Here is a 27,264-nt window from a genome sequence, read left to right on the forward strand (position 1 = left end):
TTGTAAGATATCAGGAGACTTAACAGATTTTTATAGAATGCAGTAAACTTAGATACTGTTAGTACTTTGAGGACTAATGATGATTTTTAGCTGTGTTTTATTTTAATTAAAAAATCTATTTTATTGTTGAAGTATAATTGACATACAATATCCTGTTAATTTCAGGTGTATATCATAGTGATTCAATGTTTTTATACATTTCAAAATGATTTCCAAGATAAGTCTAGTTACCCTCAGCTGTGATTTTCTTTAATCATGAATACTACCTCTGTTTTGTTACATTGTGTGGTTAGCCAGACTAGATAAGATAGTAGATTATTTTGGAAATCTTTAGTATGAAATCAGCTTAAGTTTTATATTGAAATATTTAATATTTTCTCACTGTAGTTAAATGAAGTAAGTGAAGAAAACAAGAAGATGGAGATTCAGGCTAAGAGAGTTCAAGCTCGTTTAGATAATTTACAGGTAAGCTGCCTGCACAAGTGAATTTTAAATGATTGCCTTTGGGTTTTCTCACATTTAATACAATTGTGTTTTAATTCATGGATATGCACTGTTGCAGAGGAAATATGAGTTTATGACAATACAGAGACTGAAAGGAAATTCCCATGCTGCTAACGAAATGAAAAGTTTAAGACAAGAAAAAGTACCAGTCTCAAAAACTCACAAGGTATGATGTGATTGAAAATTTCTCCAATAGAAGGCAAAGACATTTTTTCTCTTTGTTCTTGAACCTTTTTTTTCCTATCCTTTTTGATATGAAAAGATTCACCATAATAATTCATTTACAGAGAAATAGCTGTATAATGTTTCTAATATGCTTCTATTTACAAAAGCAAAACAAAGTATTTCAGTAGTGTTTCAGGCCTAGTAACATTGACAGATCACAGGACCTTAAGCTTAATAAGAGCTTTATTATTCATTGTGTTTTAAGAACCCATAAGCTTTCAATGTTTTCTGTCAAGACTGCAATCCACACCTGAATGAGCTCTAATTTATTTATTTTTTCCTAATAATTTTTTTACATTGAGGCATAAATTACAGTAACATAATGCATATTGTTAAGTATATAGTTTGGTCAGTATTGAAGAATGCCTATACTCCTGTAACCTACAACTAGATAGAGAATATTTCCATCACTCTAGAAAGTTCCCTTGTCCCTTCTCAGCTCTTCCTTGTAAGAAGTAGCTGCTAATCTGCATTCTATCACCATGAATTCATTTTACCTATTTTAGAACTTAGATCAATGAGATTGTATAGTATGCATTCATTTGGGTAAGGCTTATTTTACTCATTATAACATTGGGTGTATCAATAGTTTGTTCCTCTGTAGTTGCTCAGTAGTATTCCATTGTATGACTGTATCACAGAATTTGTTTATTCTTCTGTTGATAGACACCTGGGCTATTTCTATTTTTTGTCTATTATGAATAAAGCTGTTAAGAATATTTGTGTACAAGGCTTTTAGCGGACATGTGTTTTCATTCATCTTGGACATACAACTAAGGCCAGAATTTATGGGTCATAGATATTTGACTTTTCATGAAACTGCCAGTTTTCCAAAGCTGTTGTACCGTTTTATACTCCTATGAATTTTGTGATTGCTCCACAACCTTGCCAACATTTGTTTTCAGTCTTTTTCATTTTGACCTTTTCGGTAGGTGAGTAGTGATATCTCAATGTGGGTTTTTAATAATTTTTATAAATCCTCTACTTATTTTCATAAAGTGGGAACACAGCACTGTTTAAAGATTTTTCTGGAATCTGAGTAGTAAAATCAGGAGCCACCATTGGGCAGTGTGACTCTGAAGGTGTTAACTATCTGGCTTATGATGAAGACATCATGACTCAGGACCAAATTCAGCAAAAGATTGCTATGCAGAACCTTCTCTTCTTGGAGCTACTAGAACTCACCATCCTATGCAGGGAATATGCTGGATGACATCTATCACTGGAAGATTGAGCACCTCCACCAAAAGTTCTCATACATCTGCAAGACCAGGCTTTATGTGAGCAGCTGCTGCTGCTGCTCCTCCTCCTCCTCCTCCTCCTCCTCCTCCTCCTCCTCCTCCTTCTTAAATGTTTATTTATTTCTGAGAGAGGGGAGGGACAGAGAGAGAGAGGGAGATAGAGCATCCAAAGTGGGCTCCGTGCTGCCAGCAGAGAGCCCAATATAGGGCTTAAACCCACAAACTGGGAGATCATGACTTACGCTGAAGTGGGATACTTAACTGCTGAGCTACCCAGATGCCCTTATATGAACAGCTTCTATCGAGGTTTTGGATTCTCCACGTGGAAATGCTGCTGGATGTCAGCAGGGAGTTTTAGCAGTTCAAGCCCGTGTCTGCCAAGATCAAAGAAGACCTGGTGTCCCAGGGCTTCACTGTTCACAGTTGAAGATTTCCATACCATGTTTATAGACCTAACTGAGCAGATGGAGAAGCAGACCTAAGTAGCCAACTTGTTGCCCTCCTTCAATAACCAGAGGACCTTGGACTTTCTGTTAGTCTACCTGCAACTGTTCACCTCAGGCTTCCTGTAGTATGAGCACTTCATTGAAGGTGGGTGCACTGTAAAGGAATTCTGCCACCAGGAGGTAGAGGCCACGTATGAGGATAGTAACCACATTCTTGTCATCATGCCGGCCCATGCCCTCAGGGTTCCATCCAGGTGGGTGGAAGGAGATTGCACAGAGGGTATAGCACCAACCTGCACATCTTTTCCTGAAGTCTCTGGGCCTAAGATCTACCTTCTCTACCTCCTGGAACTACGATTTCCTCTACAAATAGGACTTGCCCCTGTCTGCCACTGCCCTGGCCTGCCACTGCCCTCTGCCAGGCAGCACATATGTTCAGAAATATTTTTTGTGGTTGTAAATGGAAATATTTCATACCCCCACTCTGACCTTTTTCCTCTTATACAGCCTTCCATGTTGTATTAACTCAGTTTTATTTCTACTCGGTACTTAATGATGACTGAAGTCATCTAAAGTTTCCATTTGAAGAAAACAGGTTAAAATTACTCGTTCAGAATAATGTAACTCTAATCTCATTCTGATTTTGTAGATTGCTGTCTGCTTAATGTTACTTTGTTATTTATTTATTTGCTTTTGTTTCTTTGTCTTTTCAGATTTCTAAAAAACTAAATCTAGTGTAGTTCCCTGTTTAAGGTAGATGTGTGATAAATGTAGAATGAAATTGACTAAAAGTGATTTGAAGGAATACTAAAATCAGTGTAATTGAATCTATAAATTTTTCTGGCATTTTGTTCTTTACTTCGGTTTGATAGACTCTCAGAGATAGACTCTCAATACATATTTTAATGGCATTCTTTAGGTAACTTTTTCTATAATCCCCAAATTTAAAACTTGTCTTTGAAATTTTATCAGGTTGTGAACTGAAATATATGTTTGGTTTAATTTTTTACATATAGGTACCACTTAATGCACAAGTTTATGAACTTTTAACTGTCTTCATGGACTGGATTTCAGATCACCACCTTAGTAAATTAAAAAGCGAAGAATCTGGAATGGATGGTGAAAAGCCCCTACTGAAATTTGCTTCTCAGAGAAATGATATTCAGGAGAAGTGTATAAAGGTTTGTTTCTTGATTTGATACATATGACTTATGAAGATCAAAACTGGAAAGCCTATTGTATATGTTATAAGGGAAAAAATATTGAAAATATTTTTGATTGAAAATTGACCATACCAATAGTTCTGAAAAGATTCATTTCAGACTTAATTAAAATTAGTTCATACTTTTATTTTTCTTAACATAATGGGAATTTCTTTTTAAAGATAGAGACTAGAAGTTAACATCTTAATCCAGAAATGGCAAAATAATTGTATACTAGAGTTAGGCAAATGATCAGTGATACAAACAATTCCTGATTGATAACACATGATTTCCACTAAAATAATTTTGTTTTACTTTTTGTCATGAAGGGATGAAAAGTCTATTTGTAAGGGGCTTCTCGTTAACAAAAAGAAATGACCATTTTCTTAAGTTACAGACATTAATTTGGATATTAGTACTCATGATTTCTAGTTAGTATATGTGGTCATTAGAGGTTGACAACTATATTCTACAAGAAATATATTAAAACTTTGAAGAGTAGACATCTAAAGTTGTTTGTTTAGTGTTTTCAGAAACAATTACATAATTGTTAAATATTGGCTAGGGTTTCATTTGACAAAATTATTTCCAGTTTTCATCTTTACGTAACTAAAATGTTTCTTCTAAATGCCTTTTCTGCTTGGCAGAATAATGGCCTTCAAGATACTCATATCCTAATCCCTGGAACCTTTCCATATGTTATGTTATATGGCAGAAGTGAATTACGGTTTGCTAATCAGCTCACTTTCCAATAAAGATTGACCAGGTTGTCTGAGTGGGTCCAGTAGTCATGTGAGCTTTTAACCAGACAAAGCAGAAGAACAGGTCAGAGATTCAGCCCATGTTTGCTAGCTTTGAAGGTGGAAGAAAAGTGCCATAAGCCAAGTAAAGCTTCTAGAAATTAGTGCAATTTTAGTTATATTTAAGGCTGTGATTAATTTTCAGTTAATTTTTTGTCTCTGGTGTAAGATAAGGGTCCACTTCATTTTTCACAAGTGAATATCCAGTTTTCCCGTCACCGTTTGTTGAAGAGACTGTCCTTTTCCCCATTGAGTGGTCTTGGCACCCTTGACAAACATTATTTCACCATGTATGTGAGGGCTTATTTCTGGGCTCTCTGTCTCATTGGTTTTTATATCTCTATGTGAATATGACACTGTTGTGATTACTGTAGCTTTGCAGCAAGTTTGAAATCAGGAAGTGTGAGACCTTCAACTTTGTTCTTTTTCAAGATTGTTTTTTGTCTGTTCACTGTGCCTGGAGATTCCATATGAATTTTAGAAAGAGTAGTAGTCTATGTTGTATAAAAGTTTTACATTTTTGTGTAATTAAGCCCATATCCTTTCTTATTTATTTATATATGTATTTATATATGTATTTTTTATTTTGAGAGAGAGTGAGTGAGTGAGCAGGGGAGGGACAGAGAGAGAAGAGAGAGAATCTCAAGCAGAGATTCCCAAGCCCCTGACAGAGCAGAAGTCCAGTGCAGGGCTCAGTCCCACAAACCATGAGATCATGACCTGAGCTGAAATCAGCAATCAGACGCCTAACTGACTGAGCCACCCAGGTGCCCCCCCCACCCTTATGCTTTGTTTTGTTTCTGCCACTGCATCAGTGTTATTTTTTTTTTCAATCTATGAAGTTTATTGTCAAATTGGTTTCCATACAACACCCAGTGCTCATCCCAAAAGGTGCCCTCCTCAATACCCATCACCCACCCTCCCCTCCCTCACACCCCCCATCAACCCTCAGTTTGTTCTCAGTTTTTAAGTGTCTCTTATGCTTTGGCTCTCTTCCACTCTAACCTCCTTTTTTTTTTTTTTTTTTTTCTTCCCCTCCCCCATGGGTTTCTGTTAAGTTTCTCAGGATCCACATAAGAGTGAAACCATGTGGTATCTGTCTTTCTCTGTATGGCTTATTTCACTTAGCATAACACTCTCCAGTCCCATTCACATTGCTACAAAGGGCCATATTTCATTCTTTCTCATTGCCACGTAGTACTCCATTGTGTATATAAACCACAATTTCTTTATCCATTCATCAGTTGATGGACATTTAGGCTCTTTCCATAATTTGGCTATTGTTGAGAGTGCTGCTATAAACATTGGGGTACAAGTGCCCCTATGCATCAGTACTTCTGTATCCCTTGGGTAAATTCCTAGCAGTACTATTGCTGGGTCATAGGGTAGGTCTATTTTTAATTTTCTGAGGAACCTCCACACTGTTTTCCAGAGTGGCTGCACCAATTTGCATTCCCACCAACAGTGCAAGAGGGTTCCTGTTTCTCCACATCCTCTCCAGCATCTATAGTCTCCTGATTTGTTCATTTTGGCCTCTCTGACTGGCGTGAGGTGGTATCTGAGTGTGGTTTTGATTTGTATTTCCCTAATGAGGAGCAACGTTGAGCATCTTTTCATGTGCCTGTTGGCCATCCGGATGTCTTCTTTAGAGAAATGTCTATTCATGTTTTCTGCCCATTTCTTCACTGGATTATTTGTTTTTCGGGTGTGGACTTGGTGACCTCTTTATAGATTTTGGATACTAGCCCTTTGTCCGATATGTCATTTGCAAATATCTTTTCCCATTCTGTTGGTTGCCTTTTAGTTTTGTTGGTTGTTTCCTTTGCTGTGCAGAAGCCTTTTATCTTCATAAGGTCCCAGTAATTCATTTTTGCTTTTAATTCCCTTGCCTTTGGGGGTGTGTCAAGTAAGAAATTGCTACGGCTGAGGTCAGAGAGGTCTTCCTGCTTTCCCCTTCCAGGGTTTTGATGGTTTCCTGTCTCACATTCAGGTCCTTTATCCATTTTGAGTTTATTTTTGTGAATGGTGTGAGAAAGTGGTCTAGTTTCAACCTTCTGCATGTTGCTGTCCAGTTCTCCCAGCACCATTTGTTAAAGAGACTGTCTTTTTTCCATCGGATATTCTTTCCTGCTTTGTCAAAGATTAGTTGGCCATACGTTTGTGGGTCTAGTTCTGGGGTTTCTATTCTATTCCATTGGTCTATGTGTCTGTTTTTGTGCCAATACCATGCTGTCTTGATGATGACAGCTTTGTAGTAGAGGCTAAAGTCTGGGATTGTGATGCCTCCTGCTTTGGTCTTCTTCTTCAAAATTACTTTGGCTGTTCAGGGCCTTTTGTGGTTCCATATCAATTTTAGGATTACTTGTTCTAGTTTTAAGAAGAATGCTGGTGCAATTTTGATTGGAATTGCATTGAATGTGTAGATAGCTTTGGGTAGTATTGACATTTTGACAATATTTATTCTTCCAATCCATGAGCACGGAATGTTTTTCCATTTCTTTATATCTTCATCAATTTCCTTCCTAAGCTTTCTATAGTTTTCAGCATACAGATCCTTTACATCTTTGGTTAGTTTTATTCCTAGGTATTTTATGGTTCTTGGTGCAATTGTGAATGAGATCAGTTTCTGTATTTGTCTTTCTGTTGCTTCATTGTTAGTGTATAAGAATGCAACTGATTTCTGTACATTGATTTTGTATCCTGAGACTTTGCTGAATTTATGTATCAGTTCTAGCAGACTTTTGGTGGAGTTTATCAGGTTTTCCATGTCTAGAGAGAGAATTCTAAGTAGGCTCCATGCTGTCAGCGCAGAGCCTGACACAGGACTAGATCTCATGAACTATGAGATCATGACCTGAGCCGAAATAGTCAGATTCTTAACTGACTGAGTCCCTGGGTATTCTTGATTGCATGTTTTTTCCTTTCAATACTTTCAATATAGCATGCCACTTTCCTCTGGCCTACAGAGTTTCTGCTGAAAAATCTGATGATAGCCTTTTGGGGTTTCTTGTAAGTGATTGTTTACTCTTGCTGTTTTTGAAAGATTTCTCTTTATCACCACTTTTTGCCTTTTTTTTTTTCTTTTAAGCAGGCTTCACACGCAGCAGGAGCCCAATGTGGGGCTTGAACTCATGACCCTGAGAGCAAGACCTGAGCTGAGACCAAGAGTCAGATACCTAACCAACTGAGCCACTTAGGCACCCCGCTCTTTGCCATTTTTGTATGTCGCTTGGTGTGGATCTTTTGGTTTACTCTTACTTCCTGGATCTGGATGTCTGTTTTCTTCCCCAGATTTGGGATATTTTCAGCTATTATTTCTTCAGATAAATTTTCTGTCCCCTTCTCTCTCTCTTCTCCTTCTGGTATCCCTATGATGTAAACATTATGCTTGATGATGTCACTGAGTTTTCTCAACCTATTCTCATTTATTAGTAGTAGTATTATTTGCTGTTCAGTCTGGTTGCTTTCCATTACTCTGTCTTTTATATCACTGATCCCTTCTTCTACCTCCTCTAACTTACTACTGATTGCCTCTACTGTATATTTTATTTCAGTTTGAATTCTTTATTTCTTACTGGTTCTTTTTTTATATTTTCTATGTATATGTTGAAGTTCTTACTGAATTAATACTCTCTTGTCTCCAATCTAGTGAGTATCTTTTTGATCATTATTTTGAATTCTTTATCAGGCATATTATCTCTGTTTCACTTAGCTCTTATTGCTATGGTTTTGTCCTGTTCTTTCTTTTGGGACATATTCTCTGTTTCTTCATTTCATCTAACTCTCTGTGTTTGTGTCTATGCACTGTGTAGGTCAGCAGTGTCACCTTGTCTTGAAAACAGTGGTCTTGTGTAGAAGAGGTCCTTTGGTGTCCTACAGTGCCATGCCCACTTGTCACTAGAACCAGGTACTCCAGGTGTTTCTCCTATGTGGTGTTTCTCCTATGTGTTTCCCCCTTTTGTGTCTAAAGCCTTTAGCCCAGTTGGTTACAGTGATCCTGCTTTGCCTGGTATTAGCATAAAGGGCAGGATTTGTTTTTTTCGCCATTCAGGTATCTGTCTGAGGCTTCCATGGGCTCATAGGTGGGTGGTGCCAGCAGTCAGGCTAGCTGTCTGCAGTTAGCCTGTCTGCTATAGATGCAAGGCACTGAGCAGCATTACTTTCTCCCAGCAGGGCCAACTGAGAGGCTTTCCTTGGTGAATGGAGCTGGCAGTCAGACTTGATTCGGCACTTAGCCTCTCGGCCATAGTTGCTGGTGCACCCAATGGCAGGGCTTTCTCCCCGTGCAGCTAGCTAAAAGACTCAGCTGCTAGAACTGTGGGCGTGCTGGTGTATGGGGTTATCTCCCCCTCACCAGGTCAAGAGTTACTTTGGAGTGGTGCCCATCCCTGCCAGGGCTGCTTGCAGGGTGTAGTGGGGTGGGACAGCTTTGGATGGCTGCCTGGTGAGGTGGATGTTTTGGATGGGACAGGTTTTTACAGGGATTACTAGGCTAGCGTAAGGTATACAGTGTTAGCAAGCTAGGTGGAGAGTTTTAGCCTCGGCTCCCACAAGTGCCTGGCTATCTGGTCTCGGGGAAGGAAAAAGAAATGGTACCTGCGAGCACTTTTGTTTTTGGAGGAATCTGAAGATCCCTGCCCCTCCACTGCACCTTCTGAGATTAGTAAATTAATCTCTACATATACCCCAGGTGCTTTTCAAACTGCTGCTTCTGTGCTGTGTCTTGGGGCTGGAGTTATTTATTATGGGAGCTCTTGAAGGATGAGGACTCAATTTCCTGTTGCCTTCTGGATGCCCAGAGTTAAGCCTGCTGATTTTTAAAATACCTGAAGTTAAGCCTGGCTGATTTCAAAAGCTCCCAAAGTTAAGCCCCACTGGTTTCTAAAGCCAGATGTTACTGGTACTTGTCTTCCCAGTGCAAGTCCCCAGTGCCTGGGGTGCCTGCTGTGGAGTCTCATCCTCTTGCTTCTCTGTGCTTGTGGTATCCCTCCCATTTGTGGTTAGTGTTACTGGGGATTTGGTTCCCAACTACATCCCTGCCCCTCCTACCCTTTTTGATGTCATGGCCTTTCTACAATTAACTGTTGAAGGTCGTTTCTCTCAGTCTTCAGGTTGTTTACATAGTGAGTTGAATAGGTGTAGTGTGAGTGTACTTGTGGGACAAGGTGAGCTCTGGATCCTATTCCACCATCTTCCTTTGGATCATCTACTTTTTCATAGTTTTAAAAATGCTTCCACATATATTTTTTCATGTAAACCTCACAGCAATTTTTGTGAGATAACCAGATCTGTTATTATGCCAGTTTCACAAGCAGTATTAAGAGAGTTTTGAGATTTTATTATTCTACATGGCTGGGAAGAAAATGGCAGATTTGGAATTTAGTTCATGGACATTCTGCTGTCTTGTCTCTTATAATCCATGATGAGAAACAAAATTGAGTAAGTCTCTGTGTAAAGGTTATAAGCATCAGTACAGTTTTCCATGAATAGCTAGCTACTCATCCCTTTATTGGCTTTGTCAATCAAAATTTTTCTTTAAAGTTGATGTAACTCATTATCCACTAAGATATGAAAATTCAAGTTTCAATCGTATACAAAAGTCTATTCTAGACCGCACAGTTAAAATAGTAGTAGAATATGAAATAATTGTTTAAAATAGCTTGGAAACTTACATGGTAGCTAAGATTATTATAAGTATGACTCCCTAAGAAAGCCATATCTCTCCATCTGTATCTCTCCATTCATCCATCCATTAGAGGATCAACTACTTTACCTTTTTTACTTTACCTCACAAATGTCTATTAAATTCCTATTACTTTTAGTGTATAATAAATGTGGAGTTTTTTTCCATGTTGAAAGGCTAAAGATTGGCATGTAAAAAATTATTACAAGAATTACTGAGCTCTCTTCAGGACTGAGACACTGGGTATCAATAGATTTCCTGTCAGGTCTCTCATTACTGTGTATTTTCTGTGTGCTAGCTATTATTTCTATGTATATCTTGAATGCTAGGTAATTGACTGTTTTGTGTATTTAAACATAACTGCTTATAATGTCTTGATTCTGTATTTTAAAGTTCATTGAGGTTTTGAGAAGATGTTGGAGACCCAAATGATGGTTTTAGTATTATTTCCCTGTATCTATTGATTCCAAAAGAAAAGTAACCTAGAATTTCTAGTCTGTTAAAATACAAAGTTTGAAGTAATAATTTTTGTTATAAGTATTCAGCATGCAGCAATCAGTAAAAAAAATTGTAGAGGTTTAGAGGTCTTTCTAAAATATTTAATAACTGGTCCATATACAGATTTCCACAGGTGGCCCCCATCTTTTTTTTATATTTAGTTCAAATTTCAATCTAACAAGGCAGATATCCATAGAACCCTCCACTCAACAGTTGCAGAATATACATTCCTCTACAGTGTACCTGGAACATTCACCAGCATAGCCCATATGCCAAGAAAAATGGAACCTTAATACATTATACAAAGTATATTTTCTGACCACAGTGGAATTAAATTAGAAATCAGTAACAGAATGAACTTTGAGAAATTCACAAATGTATGGAAGTTAAATAATATGTAACTAAATAACCAACTGGCCAATGAAGTAATCACAAGGGGAATTAGAAAGTAAGATGAAAAAAAAATGAAAACACATTTACCAAGACACATGGGATGCAGCTAGAACAATACTTAGGGGAGGATATGTAGCTGCAAATGCCTACATTAGAAAAGACGAATCTCAGTAATGTTACCTTCTACCATAAGACACTGGGATAATCAAGCAAACTAATCCTAAAGCCAGCAGTAAAGAAGTACTAAAGAGTAGAGCAGAAGTTTGTGAAACTGAGAATAGAAAAACAGTAGAGAAAATCAGCAAAACTGAAAGTTGGTTCTTTTTCCAGAGGTTTTGAAACCTGACAAACCTTTATCTAGATTGGTCATTCGAAGAAAGACCAAACCAAGATTACTAAAATTGGGGGGAAAAAAGAGACATGATCATCTTACAGAAATAAAAAGATTTATAAGGAAATACTATGAATAATTGTAGGCTAATAGATAAGTGAGGTGAAGTAGGCAAATTCCTAGAGGGATAAAAACTATCAAAAAATGACTCAAGAAGAAGTAGAAAAGTTAAATTGATCTGTAATAAGTTAAAGAGATTAAATTAATCAAAATACTACCTACAAAGAAAAAGCCAGGTCCATATGGCTTCGTTGGTGAATTCTAATAGTCATTAAAGAATTAATGTAAATTCTGCACAAACTCTTCTCAAAAATAGAAAAGGATCCCACACTTAACTCATCTTATGATGCCAGTATTATCATGATAACAAAACCAGACAAATATATCACAAGAACAGTAGAAACCAATCTCTTAGGATTACAGACACAAAACTCCTCAACCCAATACAAGCAAATTGAATCCAGTCACATATAAAAAGAATTGTATACCATAACTAAGTATGATTTATCCCAGGAATGTAAGGTTGACTTAACCTCCAGAAATCTACTCATGTTATACCAGTAAAATAAGGATAAAAATCACATTATTTTCTCAACAGATGCAAAAAAAAGCATTTGACAATTCAACATACTTTTATGATAAAAGCAGTTAAAAGCTAGAGATAAAAGGGAACTTTCTTTATTGATAAAGTACATCCACAAAACCTCCACAGTTAATATCATACTTAATGATGAAAAAAAACCCTGTATGCTTCTCCCTAAAATTAGGAACAAGAAAAGAATACTTATTCTGACCTCTTCTATTTAATATTGCACTGGAGTTTCTAGCCCGGGAAGTTAGTTAAGAAAATGAAATAAAGGCATCCAGAGTAGAGAGAAAGTAAAACTATTTGCAGATGACATAATCTTGTTTATATAAAAACCTAAGGAAGTCACTAAAAAAAAAAAACTATAAAAACTAATAAGCAAATTAAAGGATACAAGTTCAATATTCAAGAAATCAATTGTATACTTATATGCTCGCAATGAACAATTTGAGAATGAATGTAAGAAAACAATTCCCCTTTCAGTGGCATCAAAAAGAATACTTAGAAATTAGTTTTTCAGAAGAAGTGTAAAACTCATGCTCTGAAAACTATAAAACATTGTTGAAAGAAATTAAGAAGATCTAATAAAAATTGAATGACATCCTTATTCATGGATTGGAAGATTTAGCATGCTGGTATTTCCTAAACTGATCTACATATTCAGTGCAATCCTTATTATAAAATCCCAGCTTGCTTCTTGGCAGAAATTAATAACCTCATCCTGAAATTCATATGGAAATGCCAGGGACCCAGAATATCCACAACATGCTTGAAAAAGGACTGAGTTGGAGAACTCACACTTCCTGATTTTAAATTTTTCTACAAAGCTACATTAATGGATAGAGTGTGATGTTGGCATAAGGACAGATGTGCAGGTCTAGGGACTAGAATTGAGAATCCAGAAATGACCCCTTATAGTGCATCCAAGGCCTACATATAAGAGGTAAAAAACACAAAACTCTCTGAAGAAACATACATGTAAATTGTGCCATTGGGTTTGAAAATGGCTTCTTAAATATGACACTTAAAGCAGAACGAAACAAAGAAGAAAGATAACTGGGGGCACCTGGGTGGCTCAGATCATGATCTCACGGTTTGTGGGTTCGAGCCACGCCCATGTTGGGCTCTGTGCTGACAGCTCAAGGCCTGGAGCCTACTTCAGATTCTGTGTCTCCCTCTCTCTCTCTGTGCTCTGGTGCTCTGTCTCTCTCAAAAATAAATAAACATTTTAAAAATTTTAAAAAGAAAATTAATTAAAAGATAATTGGGCTGTATCAAAATTTAAAACTTAACTGATTAAAAAATGGGTAAAGGACCTGAATAGACATTTTTCCAAAGAAGACCTATGCATGGCCAACAAGTATATGAAAAGGTAAACATCACTGATAATCCAAGAAGCACAGATTAAAACAAACCTACAGTGAGATCTCACCTCAGACCTGTTAGGATCTCAAGTGTGTTCTCACCACCAAAAATAAATAAAAGGTAACTGTGTGAGATGATGGGTATGTTAATTATCTTGGTTGTGGTAGCCATTTCACAATGTATACATATATTAAAACATCACATTGTACACCTTAAATGCATTCAGTTTTGCTCATCTTATCTTAGTAATAAGGGTATATGGAAATAACATGAAAGAAAACATGGAATTGGGGAAAAGAGCAATGTATGTTATTTACAGAAGGTCTGGATGGCTGGAGTACCAGATGTGAAGAAAGTAATGGGCAGTAGTGGGAGAAGAAAGCAGGGTTGAAGCATGGTGATCTTTGGAGTTTTGCCAACAAATTTGGCTTCTACATCTCTACAGCCCTAGCTTCTTACAGTGCCTGATAAAAACACATATTCAATAAATGTTAATTGTTGTTAAGACCGAACCAGAAGACAAAAAAACCTCCGTTGCTGAGAAAATTCTAACTAATAAAAATGAAATTTAAGATAAAACTTTTTTTCTTTTTAACTTTTATGCTCCAGAGGATACCATCATGAAAGTCAAAAGACAACCCAACTGAATAGAGAAAGTATTTTTCAAGTCATATATCTGATAAGGGACTTCCATTTGAAATATTTTTTAAAAAGCCTTACAACTTAGTAATATAAAAGAAAACCTAATTAAAAATGCACTATGGATCTGAGTAGACATTTCTGTAAAAATCATATACAAATGGTCAATAAGCACATGAAATGATGCTCAACATTACTAACTTGGGAAATGCAAATCAAAACCATTTTGATATATCACATCCCATCACTAGGATGGCAAATTAAAAAACAAAAAACTAGGTAATCTTAATTGTGACCAAAATGTAAATGAAGAAATTGAAACTCATATACTGCTGGTGAAATTATAAAACTGTAGCACCTTTGGAAAATAGTCTGGCAGTTCCTGAAAAGATTTAACATAGATTACTATGTAAGTCAGCATTTCCATTCCTAGGTATGTACAGGAGAGATGAAGGCATATGTACGCACAGAAATTTGTACAGGGATGTTCATAGCAGCGTGATTCATAATAGCCAAAAAGTGGACAATCCAAATGTCCATCGGTGGATAAATGGATATGGTCTATGTATACAGTGGAACATTATTTGGTGGTAAAAAGAAATGCTGTATTGATGCATACTACAACATGAATGAACCTTGAGAATATTGAAAGTAGGGGCGCCTGAGTGGCCTCTGTTGGTTAAGTGTCTGACTTAGGCTCGGGTCGTGATCTCACTGTTCGTGAGTTCAAGCCCTGCATTGGGTTCTCTCTGGTCAGCACAGAGTCTGCTTCAGATCCTCTGTTTTCCTTTCTCTTTGACTCCCTCCCTCTCTCTCTCTCTCTCTCTCTCTCTCTCTCTCAAATAAACATTTAAAAAAACAACAAATGAACCCAGTCTCAAACCTTAAAAAAAAAAGAAAGAAAATATTCAAAGTGACAGAAGCAAGTCACAAAAGACCACATATTGTATGATTCCATTTATATGAAAAATCCAGAATAGGTAAATCTATATAGAGAAGGCAGATCAGTGGTTGGGGCAGTATTGGGATGACTGCTAATGGTTAGGGTTTTTTGGGAGTAGGTGATGAAAATGTTCTAAAACTGATTATGATAATGTTTTCACAACTGTGTGAATATACTAAAAATCACTTAATTGTATGCTTTAAATAGGTGAATTATATGGTGTATGAATTATGTCTCAATAAACCTATTAACAAAAAATTCACCACAACAAAAATAGAAATATAACCAGGCCTTTATGGTTGTCTTGGTCGAGTCTCTTTAAACTTAAGATACTTCACTTTCTCCACCATCCTTCTTGCCTCCCATTTTTATGGTAGTTTGTGGAAGAGCTCAGTTGAATATCTCACATTCTTAATTTTTCTGCATCCTTCTTTTTGGTATTATGTAACTTGTGTGGCAGAAATGCTTTATAGGTAATTCTGTGTACTCTATCTTGCCTACATATGTGTAGTCTCATTTGAAAGATTTCACTCTGAAAAAAATCACTTTGATGATGATGATGATGATACTTCTCCTCCTCCTCCCCCTCTTCCCCACTTGGGGGTTGAACTCACAACCCCAAGATCAAGGGTCACATGCTCTACCAACTCAGCCAGCCAAGTACCCCAAATCACTTTGATTCTTTACCAATTTTAAATCTCATATTAAAATATAGGGTGAAGGGGATTAAGTATACAAGATTTTACTGGAATTATGGCCTTAAGATAGTGAATAGTTATTAAATTCCATTCACCCATAAATATACAGTTTAGACATTTCTCCTTGAGGTGTCTAATTTTTCAGTTTTGCTTGAAATTTCATTCCAGAAAATAATAACTAAGACTAGTAGGAAACCAGTGAAGATCTTTAAGGAGAAAACAGCATCAGATTTATGCTTTTGAAGATCCTTCACTGCAGTGAAGGCTCCAGAGCAGATGCTGGAGAACAGTTAGGAAAGTCTTAAGTAGTTCAGATGAATTAAGACAGTAATTTGCATGAGAATCATGGTTATTCAATTAGAAGTAGACTGTTGAGAAAATATTTAGGAGGTAAAACAGATGAGACTTCTTAATGGATCTAGTATATAAGTTGAGGTATCTAGTTGGTTCCCAGGTTTCTGACTTTTGCAACTGGATGAATGTCAGTAGCATTCTCTCAAAATAGGAAATATTGGAGTACATCTGGGTTTGAGCCTCCTTAATCTGATAAGTTCTGGACAAGCTGAGTTTGAGATACCAAAATGGATGTGTCTGATAGACATCAATATAAGGGACCAGAGCTCAACACAAAGAGGAGTCTGTGCTAGATATGTAAATATGGGAGTCATTAGTTTGTATGGGCTAATTAGTCTGTGTTGGCTAATACTGAATTTGAGGAACGCCAACATTTAATGACCAAGTGAGTGAAGATGAACCGGCCAGAAAGACTGATAGTGACTAGAGAAGTAGAAGGAAAACTAGGAGAAATTGGTGTCGCAGAAGCCAATGAGTATTTCAAAAGGAGGAAGTAGTCAGTAGTGCCTAGATGGTACTGTGAAAGGCTACATATGTCCTTCCAAACTCGTATGTTTATTTTCTGTACCTATTGATCATATCTGTGGTCTAATTACATATGACTTTGTATCCTAGCTTTTATTGTTTTTACTTAATTATTATTAATATTTTTCTTGTTTATAATCTTTAGTCCACAGAGTAGATATACACTTTTTTTTAAATATGAAATTTATTGTCAAATTGGTTTCCATACAACACCCAGTGATTATCCCAACAGGTGCCCTCCTCAATGCCCATGACCCCTTTCCCCTCCCTCCCACCCCCCATCAACCCTCAATTTATTCTCAGGTTTTAAGAGTCTCTTATGTTTTGACTCCCTCCCTCTCTAACCTTTTTTTTTTTTCTTTCCCCTTCCTCTCTGCCGTGGTCTTCTGTTAAGTTTCTCAGGATCCACATAAGAGTGAAAACATATGGTATCTGTCTTTCTCTGTATGACTTATTTCACTTAGCATAACACTCTCCAGTTCCATCCACGTTGCTACAAAAGGCCATATTTCATTCTTTCTCATTGCCACGTTGTATTCCATTGTATATATAAAGCACAATTCCTTTATCCATTCATCAGTTGATGGACATTTAGGCTCATTCCATAATTTGGCTATTGTTGAAAGTGCTGCTATAAACATTGGGGCACAAGTGCCCCTATGCATCAGCACTCCTGTATCCCTTGGGTAAATACCTAGCAGTGCTATTGCTGAGTCATAGGGTAGATCAATTTTTAATTTTTTGAGGAACCTCCATACTGTTTTCCAGAGTGGCTCCACCAGTTTGCATTCCCACCACCAGTGCAAGAGGGTTCCCGTTTCTCCACATCCTCGCCAGTATCTGTAGTCTCCTGATTTGTTCATTTTAGTCACTCTGACTGGCATGAGGTGGTATCTGAGTGTGGTTTTGATTTGTATTTTCCTGATGAGGAGCAACGTTGAGCATCTTTTCATGTGCCTGTTGGCCATCTGGATGTCTTCTTTAGAGAAGTGTCTATTCATGTCTTCTGCCCATTTCTTCACTGGATTATTTGTTTTTTGGGTGTGGAGTTCGAGTTAACCATTTCCCTATTGCTAAGTAATTAAGATACCTCTACATTTTTGAAGCACCTCATATGCTTTAGAAGGGGTGTATTTTAGGTGTTTTTCTTAGGCTACTATACCAGAAGTAGGATTCCATCAAAGGCTTAGAATATATCTTTGTGGTCTTGACATTTTCTAGCAAAATGACATATTTTTGAAGCAGTGTTCATAGACATCTTTTAAAAAATTTTTTTAATATTTTTATTTTTGAGAGACAGAGACAGAGCACTAGTGGGGGAGGGGCAGAGAGAGAGAGGGAGGCACAGAATCAGAAGTAGGCTCTAGGCTCCGAGCTGTCAGCACAGAGCCTGACGCAGGGCTTGAACTCACGAACCATGAGATCATGACCTGGGCCAAAGTAGGATGCTTAACCAGCTGAGCCACCCAGATGCCCCATAGACATCTTTTTTAAACATTTGATTATTTTTACAAATTGACTTTATTAATTATTATTATTTATGCAAGTCACACCTCTTAAGAGGAAAGTATTACCCTAATTGCTAAAACTTTATAGTATTTTTAAAAAATATTCTTTCATATATCTTTTTAAATGTACCATAAATGGCATCATATTACACTTGTTTTTTTGTAATCCGCTTTTATCATCTAAATAAAATACAGATTCCATTATAATTTTTAGTGGTTACATGTGTATCTTAAAATTACTTAATCTTTTAAAGTCCAGATAATATGTTTGTATAGGTTCATCTCATTTAAAATCTTAGTGTACTGCTGCTGGGTTAAGGGATATATGTATTTAAATTTTCAAATATATATTTCTACATGTGTTGCTTATGGTTTCAAAGTGAGGGTTTTTGTTAGAGAACTCTTTTTCTTTTGAAAAAGGATAATTTTTGGAAAATTGTGGTATCTGATTTCATATGTCTAAAATTACTGTGCTTTTGTATCTTCCATCATTTTATCTTTAGCTTTTGCCTGTGATTACAGAGCAGTTACAGTGGATGCCATTTGTGAATGCCAAACTTCATCAGCCTTTTGTAAAATTTATATATTGGTCTCTAAGGCAGCTAGATGCTGGAACACAGGTAATTGATTAATAGTCTGTGTTTTTTAATTATTTCTCTTGATCTTGTTCTTTTACAGGTTTTTTGTTCTGTTTACATTTCAGAACTTTTTGCCTTCTCTGCTTTATTACTTTTTCTTTATCCTTTTATAAATACTGTTTTTCAGTGCCGTAGGTTTTAATCAATATGTAAAATTGTTTTTTGAGTTTCAAAATTATATAAGTGTCACTGTTCGGTTATTGTTAAAACTTACTGCCCCCTCCCCACTATATTTTATAATATTTCATATTTTACTGAAGGTAATAAAAATGTAAGATTTCTTGTGTTTTATGCCAATAAGTACATATTAGCTAAATTAGATAATAATTTTTATAATAGCCTAATCAGAACAAAAAAATTATTCTGGCATATTATAAAATGAATGCTATGTGTTATCTGTTCATATAAGGTTCATTCAATTTAAATTATGTCATGCATATGTAATCATTTGTGCTATGAGCTGTATTAGGTTTGTAAAATTTTATTTCCCTAATTAGTATTAATAAATGCTGTTACAGCTTTCATTTACTTAAAGGAGAAAAATGAATTTGTGCTTGGGTAGTGTCATCTTGGTCCTATGGAATTATAGAAGCACATAGCTAAATCACTCAGTGTGGTACTTATGATTAAGTAGTATTAATTGAGTCATGTGATTATTATGTAGTATGATGATTAAGATTAAGCAAAAATATCTTTCCTGAGGTGGTATTCCATATATTTTGCCTCTGTGTTGCACAAGTAAACACAGGAGCATAAATGCACACATGTGCTTGCACACCCCCCAGCCCCATGGAATATCATTTTTAATTTATTAGTCTTAACTACATTTGTCACTAAACAAAGTTATATTGATTATCAGGTCTTGTAATGTTGCTATCTTCTTCTTAAAATTTTATTTTGCTGTTTGTATAATGGTTTCTGAATGCTCTCAGCCACAAAAGGCTAGGCTCAGAAATTGAATGAAATCTTACTTTATCTTCCTTCCAAATATTCTTCTCATTTTCCTTCAGATAATTTATAGTTTTTTTTTGTCTACAAATATATACTCTGCACCCTACTCTGTGTGCTATTCTAGACAGATACTAGCCTGCATCTGTGTTTCTAATGAAAAGTAGCATTCTTGCCACAGTCCTGTTTCTTTATTCAGCATTGATGGATTTCTGATATTTCAGTTTTAACAGTTGTCTGACTGCAAATACTTTTTCATTCTTTTTAATGTTTATTTTTAAGTTTTAAAAATGTTTATTTATTTTTGAGAGTGAGAGAGACAGAATGTGTGCAGGGGAGGGGCAGAGAGAGAGGGAGACACAGATCTAGAAGTGGGTCCAGGCTCTGAGTTCATGTACTTTTTAAAAATTAAGCTTTTTATTTTGGCACAATAGTAGATTCACTCAGTAATAACAACTACTACAGAGAAATCACTTGTGTCCCTAACCCACTTTCCCCCAATGGTAACATCTTGAAAAACTAGTACAATATCACAGCCACAATTGATAGTAGTCAAAATAGTAGGAGTTCTACACCACCATAGAGATTCTTCATGTACACATATATATATATATACAGACTTTATTTTTTAGAGCTAATTTGGGTTCACAGTAAAATTGAGAACAGAAATTCCCCATATACTCCCTGACCCCACATATGTACTGCTTACCACACTATCAGCTTCCTGCAACAGAATTTGTTACAAGTTGTTACAATTTGTTACACTCGAACGTATCTTGGTATGTCCTTCCACTCCAAGTCCATACCTTACATTAGAGTTCACTTTGGTGTTTTACATTCTCTGAGTTTTGACAAAAATATAATGGTATATGACCATCATTTACAGAATAATTTGATACTAAAAATAGTTTTCCCTAAAATTCCTCTGTGCTCTGCCTATTTATACTTCCCTCACCCCTAATTCCTGCAGACCACTAATCCTTTCACTCTTTGCTTTTTACATAATGTCATAGCTTTGCCTTTTACAGAATATCATATAGTTAAGAGTTATTCTGTATGTCGCCTTTTCAGATTGGCTTCTTTCACTTAGCAGTATGTACTTAAGATTCCTCCATGTCTTTTCTTGGTTTGATAGCTCATTTCTTTCAGTGCTGAGTAACACTCTGTTGTCTGTATGTACCACGGTTTATCCATTCACCTACTGAAGGATCTCTTGATTGCTTCCAAGTTTTGGCAAGTATGAATAATATAAACATCCATGTGCAGGATTTGTGTGACATTAATTTTCAATTCCTTTGGGTAAATACCAAGGAGCACAATTGTTAGATAGATATGGTAAGAGTATGTTTAATTTTTTTGAAAAACTGTAAGCTACCTTCCAAAGTGGCTATACCATTTTGCATTTTAGCAGCAGTGAATGAGAGTTTCTGTACATTTGGTGTTGTCAGTGTTTTGGGTTTTGGATGTTCTAATTGGTGTAGAGTCAAGTCTCCTTTTTTTTTTTTTTTTTAATTTTTTTTTTTCAACTTTTTTTAAATTTATTTTTGGGACAGAGAGAGACAGAGCATGAACGGGTGAGGGGCAGAGAGAGAGGGAGACACAGAATCGGAAACAGGCTCCAGGCTCCGAGCCATCGGCCCAGAGCCTGACGCGGGGCTCGAACTCACGGACCGCGAGATCGTGACCTGGCTGAAGTCGGACGCTTAACCGACTGCGCCACCCAGGCGCCCCAAGTCAAGTCTCCTTTTAATTTGCAATTCCCTAATGACATACTGTTGGGCATCTTTTCATATGCTGATTTGCCATCTGTATATCTTCTCTGGTGAGGTTTCCAGGTTCTTTTGCCCATTTTTTAAATTGGGTTTTCTTACAATAGCGTTAAAAACGCTAAAGAATTCTAAAAGAATTCTTTCTAAATTTTGGATAACAGTTCTTTATCAGATGTGTCTTTGCAGATATTTTCTCCTCCCAATCTGTTTCTCATTTCTCATTCTCTTGACAAGAGTGGTTTTTAATTTTAATGAAGTCCAATTTCTCAGTTATTTTTTGTGCATCATGCCTTTAGTGTGGTATCTAAAAAGTATTTATTGTATCTAGCATCTTACACACTCATGGAGAATTGACCCCTTTATTATTGTGTAATGCCTTTCTTTCCCTGGTAACTTTCCTTGCTCTGAGATCTGTTTTGTCTGAAATTAATATAGTTATTCCAGCTAGCTTTTGATTAGTGTTTGCATGGTATATCTTTCTATCCATTTACTTTCAATCTGTATTTGTCTTTATATTTAAAGTGGGTTTCCTAAAAAATAAAAAATAAAAAAAAATAAAGTGGGTTTCTTGTCGACAGTGTGGGTCTTATATTTTGATTTAGTCTGATAATCTCTTTTAATTGGTATATTTTGACTATTGATATTGAAAGTGATTATTGATATTGTTGGATTAATATCTACCATAGTTGTCACTGTTTTTTATTTATTGACAATTATTCTTTGTTCCTGTTTTGTTCTCTCAGTCTTTTCCTGCCTTTTGTGGTTTTAATTGGACCTTTTATATGCTTCTAACTTTCCCTTCTTTCTTAGCCTTCAGTTGTACTTCTTTTTTTACATTTTTTAGTGGTTGCCCTGACTTTGCAATATACACTTAGAACTACTCTAAATCCACTTTCAAATTACACTATACAGCTTTACATGTAGTGTGAGTATCTTATAATACAGTAGACTCACCTTACCTGCGATTTCAGTTACCCATGGTAAACCAAAGTCTGGAAGCAGATTATCCTCCTTCTGAAGTATTGTCAAAGGTCAGTAATAGTCTAATGCTAAGTAGGGTCACAATGTCTATATCATTTACCTCACTTTTTCTCATCCTGTAGACATTTTAGCATCTACAATATTACCATAAGGGTGAGTACAGTACAAATAAGATATTTTGAGGGAGAGAGAGAGGCCACACTCATACAACTTTTATTATGGTATGTTGTTGTAATCTGTTTTATTATTGTTAACCTCTTACTGTGCATAACTTACAAATTAAACTTTATCATAGGTATGTATGTATAGGAAAAGATGCAGTTATATAAAAGGTTTGGTACTGTCCATGGTTTCGGATATCCACTGTGGTCTTGGAACACATGTCCCGTGATAAGGGGGGACTACTATAACAAAATACTGCTGATGTCTTCCTCCTGTCTCTTATTCCCTTGTATAATTCCTGTCTTTCATTTCACTACACATTAACCTACATAAACATGTATATATCTATATCTACGTCTATGATACAATGATCAATAATACAATTGTGTATACACACATACACACACAGGCACACATGCACATGCTCACAGACACACAGGCATCCATAATCCAATACATTGTTGCTATTGTTTTCAAAAAACTTATCTGTTAGATCAGTTAATAACAAATAAAAGCACTTATTCCTTCTCTAATGCTCTTTATGTACATCCAGGTTTCTAAGCTATATAATTTTCCTTGTCTCTAAATAACTTTTATTAATATTACTTTCAGTAACAGAATCCCTCAATTTTTGTTGGTGTGAGAAAATCTTTATTTTTCCTTTATTTTTGATAGATAATTTCAGAGTATGTAGAATTCTAGGTTGGTGGGGTTTTTTCCTCAGCATTTTAATCATTTCATTTTATTTTCTTCATGCTTACATGATTTTTGAGGAGACTTTGGATGTAATTCTTATCTTTGCTTCTCTGTAAATAACCTTTTTTCTCTTTTGGCTTCTATCAAGATTTTTTAAAAAAGCTTTTATTTTCTGAAGTTTGAATATGATATGCCTTAATGCATTTTTGTGTGCATTTATTTATCCTCTTAGGTGTTCTCTGAGCTTCCTGGTTTTGTGGGGTTTGTTTCTTGTGTTAATTTGGAGGAAATTCTGTCATTACTGCTCTCTCTCTATATATATATTTTTTATTTATTTATTTTTTTTTTTTTTTGAGAGTGTGTGAGTGAGTGAGGGGCAGAGGAAGAATCCCAGGAAGTGCAGAGAGAGAAGAGACAGAGTGCAGAGCCCAGAGCAGGGCTCAGGGTCACCAGAAGCAGTGCTCAAGATCACCCAATGTGGGGCTCAAACTCACAAGTCGTGAGATCATGACCTGAGCCCAAGTGGGATGCTTCACCAGCTGAGCCACCTAGGATCCCCACTTCAAATATTTATTTTATTCCTTTGTTTATTTTCCTTCTGGTATTTTCATTACCCATGTGTTGCACCTTTTGTAATTGTCTCATAATTTTTGGATATTCTGTTCCATTTTTTCCAGTTTGGGTTTTCCTCCTTGTGTTCCAATTTCTGTTGATGTGCCATCAGACTTAGATATTATTTCTTTGTCTGTGTGTAGTCTACTAATGAGCCCACCAAAAGTATTCTGCATTTACAATGTTTCTGATCTCTAGTATTTTTGGGTTTTTTTTGGGGGGTTTAATTTATTTATTTTGGGGGGGTACAGAGAGAGAGGGGGGAGAGAGAATTCCAAGGAGGCTCCACACTATCAGCACAGAGCCCAACACTGGGCTCAATCTCAAGAACCGTGAGATTGGGGCGCCTGGGTGGCTCAGTCGGTTAAGCGGCCGACTTTGGCTCAGGTCATGATCTCACGGTCCGTGAGTTCAAGCCCCGCGTCGGGCTCTGTGCTGACAGCTCAGAGCCTGGAGCCTGTTTCAGATTCTGTGTCTCCCTCTCTCTGACCCTCCCCCGTTCATGCTCTGTCTCTCTCTGTCTCAAAAATAAATTAAAAAAAAACGTTAAAAAAAAAATTTAAAAAAAAAAGAACCGTGAGATCATGACCTGAGCCAAAATCAAGAGTCAGACGCTTAACTGACTGAGCCACCCAGGGGCCCCTCTGTTATTTCTTTTGATTCTTTCTTAGAGTTTCCATCTCTCTGCTCTCTGTTGTCTACTTGTTTCATTAGAGCTCTTAGAATATTAATCATAGTTGTTTTAAATTCTTTGATTATTCCAGCATTTCTACCATATTTGAGTCTGATTCTGAAGTTTGCTCTGTCTTTTCACACTGTGTTTTTTGCCTTTTAGCATGGCTTGTAATTTTTTCTTGTTATCTGGACATGATATACTATGTAAAAGTGACTGCTGTAAATGAGCCTTCAATACTATGGTAAGATGTGTGGGAAGGGGAAGTGTTCTGTAGTTGTGTAATTCAGTCTCAGTCATTTGGTGAGCTTGTGTCTTGGGGCTATGAACTTCATAAATGCCTCTCAGTTTTTCTCCCCCTGAGGTGGGGCAGGATTGCTAGAGTGGGCTGGAGTTTTGTATTTCCTTTCTGCTAGGTCTGTTAGATTCTTATAAAATCTCAGTAGGTTAAGCTCTGGTAAGGTAGTTTCTCTTGAGGACAGATCTTTTTAACAAGGACAAAATTGTGTCATATTTCCAAATGGTAACTTTTTTTACCCCCCCCCCCCACCCACCTGAAGCATGAGGGGATTTTTCTCCAGTCTTCACTGTGAGAACTGTTAGAGCTCCTCATCTAAAACCAACAAAATCTGAGAACTCCCTTGTGACTGGCCACAGCCAGCATTCTTAATTCTCAGACTTGTTCACATTGGGCCTCCAGCAGTTTTCTTTTCTTTTTCCTTTTTTTAAATATGGCACACTTCATGAATTTGCATGTCATCCATACTCAGGGGCCATGCTAATCTTTTCTGTATTGTTCCAATTTTAGTATATGTGCTGCCGAAGCAAGCACTCCAGCAATTTTTGGTTATGGTTCATATTTTCCTACCCTGGTACCAGTTCCCACAGAGATTTCAGCTCATGGGTTTCTGCTGCAGTAAGCTGTAATTCTCTGTATTCACCTGTCTGTCTCCAAATTTGGGCTTTGCCCTGTGTTCTCACTTCTGTTGGATCTAAGAAAGTTTAATTTTTCAGTTGTTCAGCTTTTTACTTTTGTTAGGATGGAGTGATAACTTCCAACCCCTTACCTGCCTAACCAGAAATCAGAAGTTCTCATGTTGCATTTTTATAGCAATACCCACTTTACATTTTTTTAATGTTTGGTTATTTTTGAGAGAGAGAGAGAGAGAGAGAGAGAGAGAGCATGAGCAGTGGAGGGGCAGAGAGAGAGAGGGAGACACAGAATCAGAAGCAGGCTTCAGGCCCCGAGCTGTTAGCACAGAGCCTGATATGGGGCTCAAACTCACAAACTGCGAGATCATGACCTGAGCTGAAATTGGACACTAAATGGACTGAGCCACCCAGGTGCCCCCTCATTTTCCTGTTTTTCAAAATGTTTATAAATAGTTCCTTTGCCTTTCCTTATACATTTTAGAATAATCTTCACTGTCTACAAAATTTCTTGCTGAGCTTTTGATAGAAATTGCATTAGCCTGTATACAAATTTAAGAAAAATTGGCATCTTTACAGTGTTGGGTGTTCCAGTTCAGAAACATGATTTCTCCATTTTATTTAGAAAGTTGATTTCTTTCATCCATGTTATGTAGTTTTAAGCATAGAATTCCTGTCCATTATTTGTTAGATTTTCAGCTGCATATTTAGTGTTTTTGAGTGGTTAAAGTTGGTATTTTTAAAATTTTGGTGTCCCTGTTGTTCATTCTGTATCCTATGAGCATGATCTTATTAGTTTTAGGAGTTTTCTTGAAGATTCTTTGGGATTTTGTATATAGTCATGCATCTATGAATAAGAAAGTTTTCTTGTTTTCCTTTTCTGACTATATGCTTTCAATTTTTGTCTTTCATAAGCTACAATATCTAGGACTATGGTGAATATGAATGATAATGGAAATCATTGGCTTGTTCTTGATCTTAGGGGAAAATAGTCCTTTCGCTATTAATATTAGCTATAGTTTTATAGATGCTTTTTGTCAAGTTTAGTTCCCCTCTATTACTATTTTTCTGAGTTTTTATAATCATGAATGAATGTTAAAATGTTTTTTAAATGGATTTTTGTATTTACTGATAGGATCATGTGATTTTTTTCTTTAACCTGATAATGTGGCTTTCAAATGGCTTTCAAATACTGAGCTAGTCATGTGTTCCTAAAATAAACCCCACTTGGCCATGTTGTATAGGTCTTTTTATATTTGCTGAATTCTGTTTCCTGATATTTTGTTAAAGAGTTTCCTATCTATATTCATTAGGGGTATTGATTTACAGTTTTCTTTTATACTGTCTTTGTCTGGTTTTGTATCAGGGTCATACTATCTTCATAAAATTTATTGGGAATTGTACCATCCTCTTACTTTTCTAAAAGAAATTAGATAGAATTAGTGTTCATTTTTCTTCAGACATCTGGTAGAATTCTTCTATGAAACTCAGCCTGAATATATCTTTTTTTGAGAGATTCAAGTTCCTTAATAGTTGTAAGGATATTCTAATAGGTGATTCATATAAGTGATTTATAGAAGTGTGTGCTTTTCAAGGAATTGAATGACCCATTTTGTCTAAGCTGTTAAATATATATGTGTAAAATTTTGCGTAATATTCTCTTATCCTTTTGATGTTCTCAGTGTTGGTAGTGATGCCCTCTCTTTCGTTCCTGGTACTGATACTGTGTCACTTTTTTTTGGCTTTCTTGACAGAAATTTGTTTGTTTTATTGATTTTTTTTTCCCCCAAAGGATTATCTCTTTGTTTCATAGTTTTCATTTTTATCTCATCTTTATTATTTCCTATCTTCTGT

At 36.3% G+C, this 27,264-nt stretch overlaps 1 protein-coding gene, 1 non-coding gene and 1 pseudogene across 12 annotated transcripts in view; 2 read left to right on the forward strand and 1 right to left on the reverse strand.

Annotated features, from left to right (window-relative positions):
• The window catches only part of CCDC138 (coiled-coil domain containing 138), a 134,857-nt gene that overhangs the window by 37,572 nt on the left and 70,021 nt on the right, over positions 1 to 27,264 (forward strand). For 9 of the 11 annotated variants that reach the window (XM_058684615.1, XM_058684618.1, XM_058684614.1 and 6 more), the window contains 4 exons: positions 388 to 465; positions 563 to 670; positions 3,433 to 3,597; positions 18,505 to 18,621. In XM_058684615.1, the coding sequence (XP_058540598.1) occupies positions 388 to 465; positions 563 to 670; positions 3,433 to 3,597; positions 18,505 to 18,621 (468 nt within the window). The remainder of the gene's footprint in view (positions 1 to 387; positions 466 to 562; positions 671 to 3,432; positions 3,598 to 18,504; positions 18,622 to 27,264) is intronic. The other 2 variants (XM_058684613.1, XM_058684611.1) reach the window with 2 other exon arrangements.
• LOC131486137 (ubiquitin thioesterase OTUB1-like) lies at positions 1,589 to 2,932 on the forward strand (annotated as a pseudogene).
• Positions 25,206 to 25,312, reverse strand: LOC131486383 (U6 spliceosomal RNA). Its single transcript, XR_009249298.1, has one exon. It is a non-coding gene; the product is annotated as a U6 spliceosomal RNA (small nuclear RNA).

The sequence above is a fragment of the Neofelis nebulosa genome, chromosome 9, assembly GCF_028018385.1.
Source record: "Neofelis nebulosa isolate mNeoNeb1 chromosome 9, mNeoNeb1.pri, whole genome shotgun sequence".
Taxonomy (NCBI): domain Eukaryota; kingdom Metazoa; phylum Chordata; class Mammalia; order Carnivora; family Felidae; genus Neofelis; species Neofelis nebulosa.